This window comes from Hesperophylax consimilis, chromosome 6 (genome assembly GCF_061612785.1).
Source record: "Hesperophylax consimilis isolate HC1 chromosome 6, BYU_Hcon_1.0, whole genome shotgun sequence".
Lineage (NCBI taxonomy): Eukaryota > Metazoa > Arthropoda > Insecta > Trichoptera > Limnephilidae > Hesperophylax > Hesperophylax consimilis.
This window is the reverse complement of record NC_142841.1, coordinates 35,297,361-35,313,252: the sequence shown is the minus strand read 5'-3', so window position 1 is coordinate 35,313,252 and position 15,892 is coordinate 35,297,361. Positions and strand designations below refer to the sequence as shown.

At 34.4% G+C, this 15,892-nt stretch overlaps 1 protein-coding gene across 1 annotated transcript in view; it reads left to right on the top strand.

Annotated features, from left to right (window-relative positions):
- LOC149423283 (uncharacterized) overlaps nt 1-13,899 on the top strand; it is a 673,327-nt gene extending 659,428 nt beyond the window's left edge. Inside the window, exons 5-7 of the mRNA XM_089632637.1 lie at nt 5,974-6,172; nt 6,854-6,960; nt 8,128-13,899. Coding sequence (XP_089488763.1) covers nt 5,974-6,172; nt 6,854-6,960; nt 8,128-8,247 — 426 coding nt within the window. The 3' untranslated portion in view covers nt 8,248-13,899. The remainder of the gene's footprint in view (nt 1-5,973; nt 6,173-6,853; nt 6,961-8,127) is intronic.
- The last annotated feature ends 1,993 nt before the right edge of the window (nt 13,900-15,892 follow it).

Here is a 15,892-nt window from a genome sequence, read left to right as displayed (position 1 = left end):
CGACCAGTGTTTTTTGATATAGTGTCCTCTGCGTGCAGTTCTATCTTTTATAAGCATAAACTTTTTAATATAAGTGTGTTTGTTGGAAGTGACTTGCCAGGTAAGTATGTTTTGGTATCTTTTCTAAATAACAAATGTAGATCCTAGGAAATAAATTGTACAGCGCCCTTGAGGTGATTTTTCACAAAAACGGCGCTCTACAAATTATCCAATTATTATTATTATTATTATAAAATAAAATAAATAAATACTTACGATAGCGACAGCCGAAATACGCAGGACTTCACAGTGGTTATAAATATGGTTCCATGATCACTCAACACAGTGACAATTCAACACACTTTTAAAAAGTGATATAAAGTCAATTAGAAACGATGAAAAAAAAATTTTTTTTAACCTAACCTAACCTAACCTACTTAACCCAGTTAATAAAGTTTTTGTTTCATCACTTTCCATGATTTATATAACTTTTTAAAGATGTGATGAATTATCATTATGATGATTTATCCGATCACCATTATTTCTATGTTTAGTTTGCAGACACCCTCATAAATGATTAATTTCTATTGAAGAAAAAACATATGTTAAAAATTATTCAATATAACGAAAAATCAATGTAATTTCATATACATTCAATTCAATGTGTCATTTTGCGAAAATAATGGTTTAGAGACGGTAAATATTAAAATCCAAAATCCATTTAGGACAATTAAAATTATGATCCAGCATAGAAAGTATTTTGAAAATTCACCATTAAAATCGTCTACCTTTTCTCCACACGTATTGCATATTTTGTTAAGAACTCCCTTAAAAGGGCAAATACAACAAACAAAAAAAAATCTTTCTTAGAAAAAATATTTTTTAAATTGCCCTAATTTTATACGAGAAGACGATTTTCTTGAATAATGTCTGTTGGATTCACAAAATGTATAACTTAATTAAAAACGCGATAGTTGTAAGCAGTAAATGAAAGAATATTACGATCGAGACGAAAAAGGTATTTCAAGAAATTTAAACACGTTTTACAGTTCTAAAAAAAGACACATTAATTTTCAAGCATCCGAAAGTAATTTATTTACGAAAGCTTATTTAGGCAACTTTTCGTTTGAATAATAATTAACATTTTACGCACGGAGATTAAACAAAACAAATAATAAGAATTCATTGTTTTTGTAATTAAATTTTTTAAAACAATTTAGGTAAGTCTTTTACCGTCCTGGCCAATTAAAATATTTTTAATAAACCTATTTCAGGAAATTTTCGGATAGTTTTAAGTGATTTACAGGGAACTTTAATGAAATTTTTTGCCAATACTATATTTAATTGTCCCACTTATTTACAGTCTTCAATGCTAACTGATTTTCTCGTCAAATAATATAAATTACGTGTAATATGATAGTTTTGTATACAGCCATATGTTCGTGTATCATGCATGCGTGTAACGGGGCCCTTGACGAAGTGAATAACTTACTGTTAGGGACGCTTGGTTTGGGCATGTAGAGCGAATGAGCGAAAAAATGTAAGGAGAATATATGATGCAAATGTAAATGGTAGCAGAAGTCGGGGAAGACATGGCACTACCTAATGAATCAGATACTTGAGTCAGGCCATGTCAAGAGTCAGAATAATAGAAGAGTCTATATGAGACGATGCATGAATGTGAATGAGGAAAGGAGTGTGTACCAAGATCGAGTTGTTTTTCGGTCCGTCTTCTCTGTATATCCCTTCGGGGAAACGGCGCTATGGTTAGTTAGTTAGTTAGTTAGTTAGTTAGGTATCATACATGATGGATTGAGGTTTTCTATGTCTTGGTGGCGGACGCGTCTGCCCACTTACGGATCGGGAGAAACTGGTTGAGGGAGATCTTTTTGACCTTTCTCGGCCCATCGTCTCGCACTTCAGTAAGAGGGATGGATTCATACGTCCGTCACTGACCCACTGACCCAATGACTCCCATACAGAATCACCAAAGATGACAAAGGCTTGAGGGAAATTATTTTCCTCAAGGACTCCTGTGTGGACCTACCGTAAAAAAATTCGTTATATCCTTAATATAGATGGCTATGGTTAACTTAGCTATCAGTTTCGCTTCCTACGTTTTAAAAATAGATTTCCAGCAATTTTTTTGAACTATGATGCTTTTTAAAATTATCTGAATATGCTTAAACTGTCAGACAGGAGGATTTTCACTGACTTAGTATTTTTATATGATGATAGTGTAATACTGCTTGCATTGATAAGCTTTAGGATTTCTTTCATTAATACTAGAAGTCGGGATTTACTTTAGTTCAAAATTCTGGGACTAACTACCATATTTCCTCCTCATTTACCAAAATGGAGTGAAATATTTGTGCCGAGTCAGTGGACATCTTCAATTTATCACTAAACAAATATAAACGATTGTTGCTGGGAGAGTTCAATTATGTATCAAAAGAAAAAAAAACTGTATAATTTTTACTATACCGATGTAAAAGCCTCTAAAAACAGCGTTAATAATTAAATAAAATTATTAACTATCGCATTTTTGTAGTTATTTTTAGAGATGATGCTTATTTTAAATCTAGCGAATTTCAGAAACAATTTTCACCGTCTTGAAAAAGCGGTGGACGGAAAAAATAACTACGAGACATGAAATGAAAATGAATGACGAAAATAACAGGACTTGTAGTTTATTGCTTTGTGGGAGTAGAGATGGATATAAGTACCTACCCAAGTTAATTTGCCGGAAAATTTGTCTTCAACTTTTCCAGTTTGTCTAATGAAATTTTGCCTTTAGACTTAGACCATAGAAAGTCGTTAGAGGCATTGTTATGGGAATACTTATATACATTATTGTATTTTCCTCCTTCATTTAAGATTATTTCTTTACCAAAGTTTATGTTATATAATTAATATTTTCATTTGCTTTCGCTGAGTCTTCTAGATAACCTTATTATCTTCAGTGTTATTGTTAACTCAGTGGCTAGCTTCTAAGCGGGCCAGTGATGTTTTTTTTTACGATTTCGCCTCTAAATTGGGTTATCTTCCGATTTCTAACAGACTATTTCGATATCGAGAAACGATATCGATCTTCGGGGACCAATGTTTCATTAGAAAATTGCTTTTCTTAAAATTAAAATCTGCTAAAAAGATACGCCTCAGTACTTTTCTACATTCTGACTGAGATCACGCAGAAGGATAGACAGTTCCCTTATATAAATACAAAATCTATATATGAGAGTCGTATAGGTCCCCTGGACCCACAACGATAGCGAGTCAAAGCCAAGTACTGAACCAGTAACTTTAAATACCATATTAACCTCAATAATACATTTCAGATAGAGACTATCGAGCTTTAGCTATTATTGGAGGAACTGTAAAACGAAGTATAAATTGAAGATTGATTCCCAGGTCGTTCAAAATGTATTATTTTTATGTTCAATGTTATTGCTGTTTTGTGTACAAACGTTTTAAAAGTTTGTCACGTGCTAAACAAGATGTTAAGGTACGTACTTGACTTACTTCAACCGGTGATTCTTGACATTATTTTGAGTAAAAAAATTAAACTAAATCAAATTAAAAAAATTAAATCTACGAAGACTTTTTTATGTGTTTTTCTCAAACAACTTTTAGTATTTCTTCCACATTTCGTCACCGGTCACTCAGTCTAGTAACCGCCCAACCCCTCACATCGAAATCACCTTCCAAATTGTTACTGATTTTCTGTGTCATCGGGGACCAAAAATTTCTTGACTTTTTTATTCAAATAATGTCAGGAATCACTGGTAAAAGTAAATCAAGTACTTACCTTAACACACTCCATAGAAACATATTTTGAAGCTTTAATTATTGTTTACTGTGCGGCTCCTGACCAGTGGCGGCCAGCTAATATGTGCTCCCGAGCGCCGAACAACCAACAAGATTTCCGACATGGCTAATCACAATACGAAACTCGGTTCGGTTATAATATCTCATTCAAAAGGTACCTACTTATTAGGCGCGCTTAACTTGCAGACCGACTTTGACTTGTGCCTATGTTCGTAGCAGTTCGTTTTCGATTGCGATCCAAAATTTAACTGCTTTGTAGCATATTCTGTGGAACAGTCGAAAGCGTGGGTCCATACCATTACATACTATTCTTTGCAAATAATACCATATCAAGAACGGCGTTCGGAGTTTTACCACCACATCAGAAGGAACGGTTTATTCAGTAGAAAGTTAAACTAAAACGCGTATGTTTGATATTATTGTCGATATCGTTGTTTCAATTTACCATCTGCTATTTTTCAGCGAATGTTACGCTTCTTCGATACAAGCATACAGGATAAAACTTGTCATTAAGAGATGAGTGATGGTCAGATTACTTATTATCAGTTTAGTCAGTACTCGCCGTTGCCGGGTACGGGCATTGTCTGTTGAATTTAAAACTTTTCTTACTCTGCGAAAGTTTTGAAGTTTAATTGCAGGTTATATCGATCTTGTATATCAATTAGATATTAATAAGGCATATCAACTGTAGGTTATACTAATTTATGATTACTTTTGTGTTTGTTCAAAGTATAAATTAAGAATGAGTTTGAATGTGGAATACATTAAGAACAATAGGTCGAGTTTTGAAAACAAAGTGATAATAAAAAATGCCGTTCCACCTAAAACCTGAACTGATAATAAAACAAGAGTAAAAATCTGGATCGAAGAAGTTTACCCGATTATTTAACAAAACATTGTAAAACAAAGCTTGGTAGCTCTGTGCATGTGATCAATTCAATAGTTTATTTTGTTTTCCGTGTTTAATTTACGATGTTGATTCAGTTTGGACAATCAGCGGTGCTACTGATGTAACTCACCTTTCTGAAAAAATCAAAAAACATAATTCTTGTCATTTACATTTACAAAAAGTTTTGGGCTTAAAGGTTTTAGGAAAAGTTGACATCAGAATGCAATTGGATTCAGGCTACCGTGCCTAAGTTAAACACCATAATGAGCTATTTAATAAAAATCGATACAGGTCAAATTTCCCAGAAAATGATTTAAATGTGACGCTTAAAACGTATGACTTCCTAAATAAAGATCAGTAAAAGGTAAACTCTGTGCAATTTACGCCCGCGACGATTTTTCAAAAGCTAACTGCGCTTTATCAATTTTACAACTTTTTATAGTATCTACTTGTTTATTAGAAGACTTTCCCGAGACTGTGAAATTACTAAAACTTTTGTGCACCATTCATGACCTTTGGAATGACCTCAGTTGAAAGCTAAAGATGTTTCTCAACGTTAAAAAGAATAAAATCTTTTTTAAACACGTTGAGCCAGGACAGACTGAACGCACTATCAGTGTTGCATTGATAGAGGTCTTCGCTAAACAAAAGGAGCAGAGAATAGAACTTCTTTATAAATAGGTATCTACCTTTATTTAATTTATTTTATGACTTAATGTTGTAATCCGGTGAACCCCCACATATTTTGACCACCGGCCGCCACTGCTCCTGACTGCCCGGAGCCAGTAGCACAATGTAACCCAAAAAGTTGCGTAAAGAAAGAAAATGGAACGGGAATGCATATAAGTCTATGAGACCTTGGAGCTACAGAAAACCATTTCTAACAAAGTTTAAAATCTAAATAATGTTACTGATAATAAATTGTGAGGATTTATAGGAGGCGAAGAATGACTACGGTAAATACAGGGCTCGACTTGCGATGGATTTCGAAGCGTCACGTGATCAAGTCAGTGCCATCGAGCAACGACAATTTGGAAATTGCAACGATTGCTGTTGATACTCGTTGTTACTGTGATTTGTGTATTGTTTTATTATGTTACAATACTGACTTCGTAATTTGTCCGTCGTGCGCCCAAGCCTAAGCCTGTACTCTATTGGACCTTGATAGGAGGTGAGGTGATAACTGCTTCTAACTTTGATTATCCTCCCTACCTTCTGACAAGTGTTTTTGGAATTATCAGAAGAATATAACAAAACCTTTATGTCGCTATTTCCAGGATGTCATACGCCTGGAGACGCAGTACTGGACCCTGGTGGACATCCCTAAGCAGGAGAAGCAGGAGACCGTCCCGGCCTTCGTCCTTCGCGCCTGCGCCATCATGGAGAAGTCGCAGAAGTCCGGTGAGGGGGTCAAGACGTCCACTAAGCTGGCCGAGGAGGCGGCCGACAGGAGGGAGAGGATAGAACGACTCACTGGTAAGAATACAACTATTACAAGGGCCGGAGAAATCAAAAGATGCTCAAGAAAAACTAACTAACTCAAGGAAAAATGGTTAACGGCTATTGTCTATTCTAAAATCAGGGAATAGATAGCAAAACTCACTGGTAAGCAGTGGCGGTTCTTCCCTTAGGTCAATTGGTGTTTGACCCCCAAAAATTATAAGACAACAATAATAATAAATTATGTGCATCAAAACAACTGGTCTTATTCTTAATTTATTTTAAATGTACCGCGAAACAGCAGTGCTGCGAGCGGCGGCGGCGAGTGACGAGCAGTGACATCTGTTGTCTCTAATAGAAGCTTTAGAAGTACATAGATTATGTAGTTATTTCCAATTTCTATATTAACATAATATGTATTTAGAGTCGCGGACTTACAAATTAATATTGATAATAATGTATGGGCAATTTTCAAAATATAAAATAAAGACTAGTCACTCATTTTTTTCAAATGACCCACCACGTCTGGATCAGTAGAACCGCCTTTTCTGGTAAGAATGCAAAAATGAAAGGGGCAGGGTAAACAATACATATTTGAAAATGATGGTACGGTATGGGTTTCATTTTGATAATAGGAAATGGTATCCCGTCTGTCTGTTATCTGATTACCCGTGCTTAATAAATTGAATCTACAATAAAACATTTCCTGGTTTTCAGATATGACAACTGCTCAAATCGAAACTGAGAACACTCAGATGACAAATGACCTCTACCGGCTGCTGAAGAAGTATTCCGGCCTCAGGAATCTTATTCGGGAACTGAAGGTAATATTGAAGACTGGATGCTGTAGAAATGAGATCCCTGAGGCGTATGTGTTATTTATTTATTAATTAAAGCCATTTTTCGGGGGCTTTTATGTATGACCATGTGAAAGTGTAGAGATTCAAGGTTGATGTAAGCGTATTGGGTAAGATTAAGAAACGGACGCTAAGGCTGCATATAAACGGAACAAAATTTACACGAAACGCCCTTTCCCATAATTCGTGGTTCGGCTGGGGCAAATTTTGCCCCGTTTATACGCACCTTTAGATGGTTTGGGCATGTAGAGCAGATGAATGAACATAGAAAGGAGTGAAAGGAAAATATATGACGCGCATGTGAATAGTAGAAGAATTCGGGTATACCCGAGGAAGATATGGCACGATCAAGTGAACCAAATAGTTGTGTCGGGCCATGTCAAGAGGCAGAATAACAGAAGGGTTTGCATGAGACAATGCATGAATGTGAATGAAACAAGTGTGCCAAGAACCAGATGTTTGGCGGTCTATTTTATTTACGTATGCATTCTACATTTTATTCATTATTAGCTACTTTTTAAACTTTCATGTACATAAGTTTTGGGCATCATGCCTGTTTTAAGAACTGAAATAAAATAAATTAAAAATAAACTTTATAACTTGTATTTAGATAAAATCTACATATTTTCGATCAGTCGGTGGCTGCGTTGACATCGCATTTGGGTCCAACCCAGACGTATTGTGTTCAATTCCTCGGCTGGATAAGTCCTCCATCACAACACGAGCAACATTTTCCGCTTACTGTGATGGTAGTAGGAGATTTTCAAATATTGTCAGGTTATTCGTAACCCGAGAATGTTTGTCTTTCTTTAAAATAAAGCGACCAAGGTGGAGAGATCTAGCTCGTCCAAGAGAGTTGCAACAAAGTTGTATGTTGCAACTCTATACTATACTGTTAATCTAATGCTACGTATACATACGCGAGCAGAACTGCCGAACTGAACCTCAACTTATGTGTAAGCAACGAAGCAACCGCAAAAGGCACAAAATGCTGCTTGAAGTTGCTTCGTTCCTTTCTCGTAATTCGTGGCTGGGTTCGCGTTTCGGTTCGCAAATGTATACGTACCATTAGTTTTTTTTTTCTGTGACCAAAAATAGCTACCATGTAAATACCACTGACCTTTCTCGTTGCAGTCGGACTATGTGAACTCCAAGGTGTATCCCATGTTCCCTCGCTACACCATGCTGAAGGACATGATCAAGGACATCATACACGACCCCGACTACATGGAGGTCTGCCACGAGGTGGACTAGTTAGCCCCATCCAACCCAACCTAACCCAACACATTCCAACCCAACCTAAAAAATATTATATTAATGTAATAAGTAATAACCATTGTCGGTGGTGATGGGCATTGGGCAATGGCGTGGCGACTGCATGGGCAGCTTGGGCGCAGTAAAGCATTTAAAAATTCAGGCGAAAAAAATGTTTTATTAAATGTCTGATTACAAGATCATTTGATAAATAAATAAATTTCCAGTGTGCAGATAATATTTGGATTCATAATTATTGGTTGGGTCAATTTTTTTCATTCGCCATCTTCGTTAAAGATTATCTTTTTTGTTCATAACATCGATCTCAAGCTGAGGAAAATTTTGAAAAAGAAAATTCACTTAGGTAGTTACCAACTTTGCCTTTACTGAACTAGGCACGTTCGATTCATATCAGCCACATAGATATTGGCAGGAACTACACTTTACTTGGTACAAACAATAATTGAAATTCTTGACAATTTTCCTTATTATTATGAACTTGTATTTTAATTTAAATAGACATTCATTTTGTAGATCATTATCATTATTTTATATTTCTTGAAGATGTTTTTATTTTCCTTGGTACACAACTAGCAATCTCTTTAGTTTTACATAATAAGTAATAATATTTTTTTTATTTGAGCAATTTTTTTATTTATTTCAGCAATTATTCTTTTATTGGAATAAATTTTATTTTAACTTAAGACTGTTACTTTTATTGTTCTGTGTTTAGTTCTGTTTCATGTTTCGTTTAGGTTTATTAGTATGGGGCCGTTCAAGTATTACGTAAGCAGATTTATTACAATTATTTACCCCTCTTCCCCCTTGTCACCAAAAGTAAGCAAAGCTCTTACCCCCCCCCCCCTCCCATGCTTACGTAAAAATTGGTACCTATATGCACATGTATTCTGTTTTTTAAGCGAGTACCTAAACGTACTAATTATTTGTGGGAATCCCCGAAAATGTATTCGGTTTTCAAACATAGACAATGTGTGGGTTGCCAATGTGTAAAAAAAAATAACTACTGCTGAGCAGTGCTGACGTAATCACTATCTCGACCCCCCCACCCCCCCATGTCATCAAAAATAAGCAAAGCAAAGACCCCCCTGCCCCCCTATAGTGCTTACATAATACTTGAACGGCCCCTATAATCTTCTTCTTCAATGATAAATTACTTTTTTGAATGAAAAAAACTTTGTACCTACTCACTTCGGTGTGAAGATAGGTGGCCCGTTTTATAAACCAGCCGGTCCGATGCAATGTTTCCTAGGTATCCGAGAGTTTTCGCCACGCCACTGGTCATTAATCCCGCGATTAAAAAATAAATAAACTTTTAGGTAGATACTATCATCGGGGGTCCATTATATATTATCAAATATCTAACCCTTCAAGTGGATCACGCTGAATCGTCCAACTACTAACTAGTATTGTTATTTTCTTATGGCCATTTACATAATATCTAAGTGAATGAGGGTAACAATATATTACCGTGAATAATAATTGTCTGTTTATTATAGTTCTAACGTGTGCTTTCGCTTTTAGTTTCATGTCAAACATATCTCAGAAGGATTTTGATATGAAAGCATTTATCAGTGTTTTTAGGAATCTGTACTAATTTATCAAAATAAGTTTAGGAAAATTAGTTAAATATTCATTTATCACTCTAGTAATCAAATAATCACAACATATTGTGAATTTTCATCTGAAATCCCAACAAAACTTTTGATTTATTGCTGATAAATAAATTTTCACCTGCAAATAATGTTGAACGTAGTTTATCAGTGGTCATTGAGATTATATTGTGAAAAACATCACTTTTGTAGACCTGCAACCGCAAATATTGGAATAAAAAAATTCGCTGCAACTGTTATTGATATTTTGGTAAACTATGTATACTGCCATCTACCAAACAGTATTAAAAGCGTAACTTTGCATGCAATGAATGTGAACAGAACCGAGTTATTTACCAAAAAGGGTCTATCCATATTATAATATTTCATGAACCTACATTTTTACATAATTTTATTGCGATGTAGATCCAATAATTATTATGTAAAAGTCGGTGAATAACGTCATTTGATTGCACTGTACTGCCATCTAACAAAAATATAGTCATATCTTGGAAAGTTACTTCTTCGTATACATATAGATGGCAGTAATAGCAGTGAAAATTATTAATATAAATGAATTTGTAAAATTAATAAAAATATTGGTTTTATTTATTAAAACAATAAAAACATTGAAGTGTGACGAGAGTAAATAAAAAAATCACATTGATAACGAAATTAATGTGTCACACAATCATTATATATTGCTAATACAACAGTTGAAACTTAAGTTTATTACCGAAACATGAAAAAACCTATGGCAACAAAGTTCAACATTTAATTCACCTAGCAGGCATATCAAAACGATATCAAAATCTCTATCATATCAATTTTTAACAATGAAAAATCACTCTAATACATAATTCAAAGAACATCAAGAACATATAAATAGTCTAGTATTTAACATCTAGTATTATTTATTTTTATAAATTCAAAATTTACATTCTTCAATATTATAGATGGTAATTATTCATTTAACACTTTCATAAAATAATATTTTCTTCTTATAACATAGTAAAAAAATGTGTTTAATATTTAAACTGCTTTTCATCTACATAATATGCAAGCTTCTCAATATGACCATATTTATAATATAAACATGTGTGGTGTTCTTATTTTAAGTAGGTATAAGATATGATATGGACATAATATAGGTATCATACATACATAGTTATAAGGTATAAATACTACTACTGTTGTTTTATTACAAGATATTACTCATTTGTTGATTTTCATTGGTTTATACCAGTAATTCCCAAAGTGGTATATATCGACCACCAGGGGTCAATATAGACCTGCAGGGGTTACAGGTCAGTGAAAAAAAATTTGTGGGTGCATGAGATGCAAATGGGGGTCCACAAGAGTGGAACTTGCACATTTGATGCCTGTAGCAACGCGTTGTGCCCACACGCTCAATAGCAACATTTGACCAAACTAGTACGACTTGTTTAATTTGTGTAATTAATTATTTTTATTGCAAAATACATTGATTGCATTAGCAAAAGTTTTTCAGGCATTCAACATTCAGTCATACCCTATGAAATATTTTATTTTCTTTTTGTGCCTTACCTATTGTAGGTTGGACACCATCGTGGAAAATTGTATTTAAGAAACACACAAGTTGTACTACACCATCATTTTTCAACCATTCTTAATATAATATTTAATAATTATGTTCATGCAGAGATCTGAAATTATCAATATTCCTTCTCATAGCTCTAAAAACACTAAAAATTGGTATTTTAATGAAAACCGAAACAGTTTACGTACTTCCCATGAGCACTCTGGCCATGGGTCCATCGCACTATCTCCCATTTTACCACATTCTTTGGACTGTAAACCTCTGATAAAGTTCCCTAGGGTTGTCATTGGATATTCGGCTATATCTCCTGGTTCCACAACAGTTTTCAGTTTTCATCATGGGTCAGTTGGAGTCTCTTCATCCTCTTCACATTTCCTGTATCTATTGGTGTTTACCACTCCCAAAAGCTGCACATGCCTCCTGAGCGTGTGTCCCGTTAGTGATCCTACCAGAGTGCAGTGCTATATGCGTAAAGCTATTTACGGGCTGGAAAAAAACCTCCATGCGTAAAAACTTCACATTTGATATAGCTTTAGCGTTAGTTATAGCAACACAAAGCAGCTCTATCTAACAACAAATAGTCTAACTTAAGTATAAACCACTTGCACATGAAACACAAAAATTTATCAAATGAAATCTGTCTGAACCTTAACACAATATGTCCACAAAGACGATATTGGCAAATCATAGTTCGTAATAATTGACAAATAATGCACCAGTTTGCTAACGTGAACAAATTATAATTTTGCCTTACAATGTGAACTTTCGAATGTAAAGCATACTAAAGAAGAAGATAAGCCTCGATGGTCCAACAGCACAAATACATGAATGGTTGATAAAGAAATGAAAACTTATTGGGTGGGGTATGACTTATTTTACAATTTAAGAAACTATTTTTTATCATCATAGGAGGTATTAATATTGAGTCTTCGAGCTGGAAATTTTGAATGTGACAATAATGAGAAAAGCAAAGCGTGTATCAACTGACAAGTTTTAAAACATGCTCAATATAAGGAAGATAAATTATATTTTTTCATTAATTTCAATAAAACTTTATTATAAGTGAAATCACAATATATGATAACAAAAAAGATTTTTGTATCCATTGTAATCATAATCCAAATATTATAATTTTATTATATTGCTAAAAATAATTTATTGAAAGCCGGACTTTCATAACCAAATAACGCTTAATAATTCCAATGTTTGACATTGCATTTTATACAAGACAAGACCATAAAACATGCTTACTAGACATGATAAGGCTCATATTATATTGAAAATGCTAAAAATTAATCATTAAATATATGTGTTCCTAGAATAATCATAAATAATATTGTAACCTCTATTATATTATAAATTACTTATAAAAATATACTTCTATTCTTAATAGGTATGCATTTAATCAAAGACATCACATCAAAAGTTCTTTTAACGGGTAAATTAATGTATTAATTGGTTGCATTCTATCGTTAATGCCGTACCTTTATGCCCAACTGTTATGGATGTTAATATGCTTATGCCTCTAGATTAGAACCGCGTGCCAAATATAATATAATACATTATATGTGTTGAATGTTCCGTGTAGGTATTTCAATTCTGTTACTATACAATTTGCTTCTTCTAAATTCATAAGATCTCCATAAGTCATTTTCTTGTTCATGTTCATGAGAGATTAAATATTTCACAAGCATTGTACAGTTATATATATTCCAATAGACATTGTTTCTTGTAACAACATGTTAGAGATTGTCCAGACTGAATTGCATCAGATATATACAAAGATTCCACTAATTTAGTTTGGCCCATGGACATCCAAAATCCCATCAGCGAAAGGGGAACAAATGTAGTTACGAGGAGAGGGGAGGGGTCGTGTCATTCTCCCATTTCCCTAATTTGTCAACAAATGAATCTGACAGTATACAGACAACTCGCATTGTAATATAATCATTTAGTTCGCGAAATTAAAATCTGCTCATGAATTAATAGACCTTTTTACAATACCACGCAAATTGCTGGCTGTGTAAAAAAACTAGAAATCCCAAATCGGTGAACAAAAGTGAAAATGAACAATCTGATCCTGCACAGAAAAGTCATATAAAGGACTGCGCTTCAAACCTTTGCCTTACGCGAACTTTAGTTTTCTGCGCAGGGTTTGAATATTTCAACGTCAACTTATGACTGATGTCGTAGTTTATTCAAAACATTCTCGAACACTCCTGGCGCCAAAAATATGGTCACGTGGTTTGCCTGCAGCTCGTCGAAATGATACGCAGATTTCATGTTAGTTTAATTCTATCAATTTGGATGTCGATGACTACTCCATAATAAAATTTACCGATTGTCCGTTTTCAAACTTTTAAAAAATTAGTTCAAATGGATTTGAAAATGTTCTCCAAGTGTCTGTGTTATAACAGTGCCAAATTAAGTTGGATTGAATTAGTCCCTTCAGGGTACCTATATGTATAAAAAATTGATTTATCAATCATTTTTAGCAAATACTAAACAAGTTGTGACATAAAACTGTTTCTGGTGAAATTTCATTTGGAAACATCGGTTCAACTTACGATTGTGGAAAGTGTTACATAAAAAAATAATATATCATTTGCAATGCATTACATTAGAAAAAAACTAAAAATCGTTTACCAAAGCTCTTGTATAGTTTCTTGGCATTTATTTTAAATGCTGGGACTGCAAACTATCTAGATAAATGGTTCATTAACAAATGAAACATTAAACTATGAAAGTTTTGGGAAATGTTTCTTTCTTTTTGGTCTGTATTTTAAAAATTGGCAAACTAAATGTACTTATATGAAAGAGTTACTTAACGTCTGCACTGTTTTTCAACACAACAATTACCAAATAATAGATAAATGGTCTTTTGTAATAGGCTTTTGCCCGACATAATAAAAGTGCTTAAGTCATTATCGATTCAACAAATAACATGAATTAAGAGAATATCAGAGATCAATATTTTCATCAGTGGATTCAGTTTGGATGTTTTAACCTCTCAAGGGCCAAAAGTACCCATTGGATACCAAAGATTTGTATCTGTTGAACACCGGTGTATCCATGTGGTAATCTGACATAAATACATTTTGTTCGGAGGATTTTAATCCTCGGCACACTCAGTGTTCCAAAGGTTAAAACTTCATGTATGCTTTCATCATCTTCATAACATAATCCATATTCAGGTAAAGGAGAAAGGAACTGAGAGAGAATGGACATAGGGGAAGGGAGGGTAAGATGGAAGGAGCGGGCAAGATGGAAACTATCTACCTATCGCAAACCGCGCGACAAAGTGCCCGTGTCTCTACGCACACAGAAATAAGCGCCCATGTTGTATTTATGTCCGGTGACTCGGTTCGGCTCGCGCCACCAAGCGACTTACACGCGTGTTTTGTATTTTCGCGACGAATTATTACAAAATCAGTTGACTTTAAAAGTGTGATTACTCATACAAAGTAAGTAATACTACCATGTTGTTTTTATAAACACTTACTATACGGGATAGATTGTATGAATTGATATTTAAAGAGGAAAAAAATTAAAGGATTTTCTAAGATATTGATATTATTATTGGCAGTTAGCTTATGGGCAAGATGGAAAATTGCATTTTAGGGCAAGATGGAATAGTTTCCATTTTGCCCGCGTGCAATTATTTAGATTTCTGTTTTAATTTTTTTCAACTAATTGAGAATGATTCTCTTTATAGATGGTGTTCAAGTATATTAGAAAGAGTAACATAGGATCTTGGATCTTGACTTGGCAGATAGCGATGGACGAAGCTGTAACTACTACAATACGCGCAGCTTCATAGAAATATGGAATTGCGATCGGAACTTACACCGCTATATCAAAAAAAGTATCGCGTCCAAAAACCTAAGTAGATTTCAAACTGTTTTTTCGAAAGAACTTGGGAAAAAAAATGTGACCTTGCCATTGAACGGGACACCCTTTTTTACGGCTTAACAAAAGAAAGTCTACAGCAATTTGCTTATGAGGTGGCGGTACAAAACAAATACCGCATCCATTTACATGTGAGAAGGCTGGGGGATCATGGCTTAACGAATTTATGAAAAGGCATCACCAACTAACTTACAGGACACCGGGACCCACAGCTTTAGATTGTTGTTCTGCTTTTAATCGCACGCAGGTGACATCTATAATATGGATGAGACTGGTGTTAAGACTAGTGCCTCTAAACCTCCTCGAGTAATTTCTACAAAAGGCAAAACACAAGTAGGCGTTGTAGCAATAGCAGAAAAAGGGCTACTTACCACATGAATTGTGCTTGCAGTGCAACTGGTCGCTTCATTCCACCTTTCTTTATATTTGGACACAAGAAGAGAATGAATGAACGTCTTTTGGATGGAGCTCTCAATGGCTCTCAAGCTTGGTGTTCTGATTCGGGCTGAATAACTAATGACACCTTTAACAACTGGCTTCAAATATT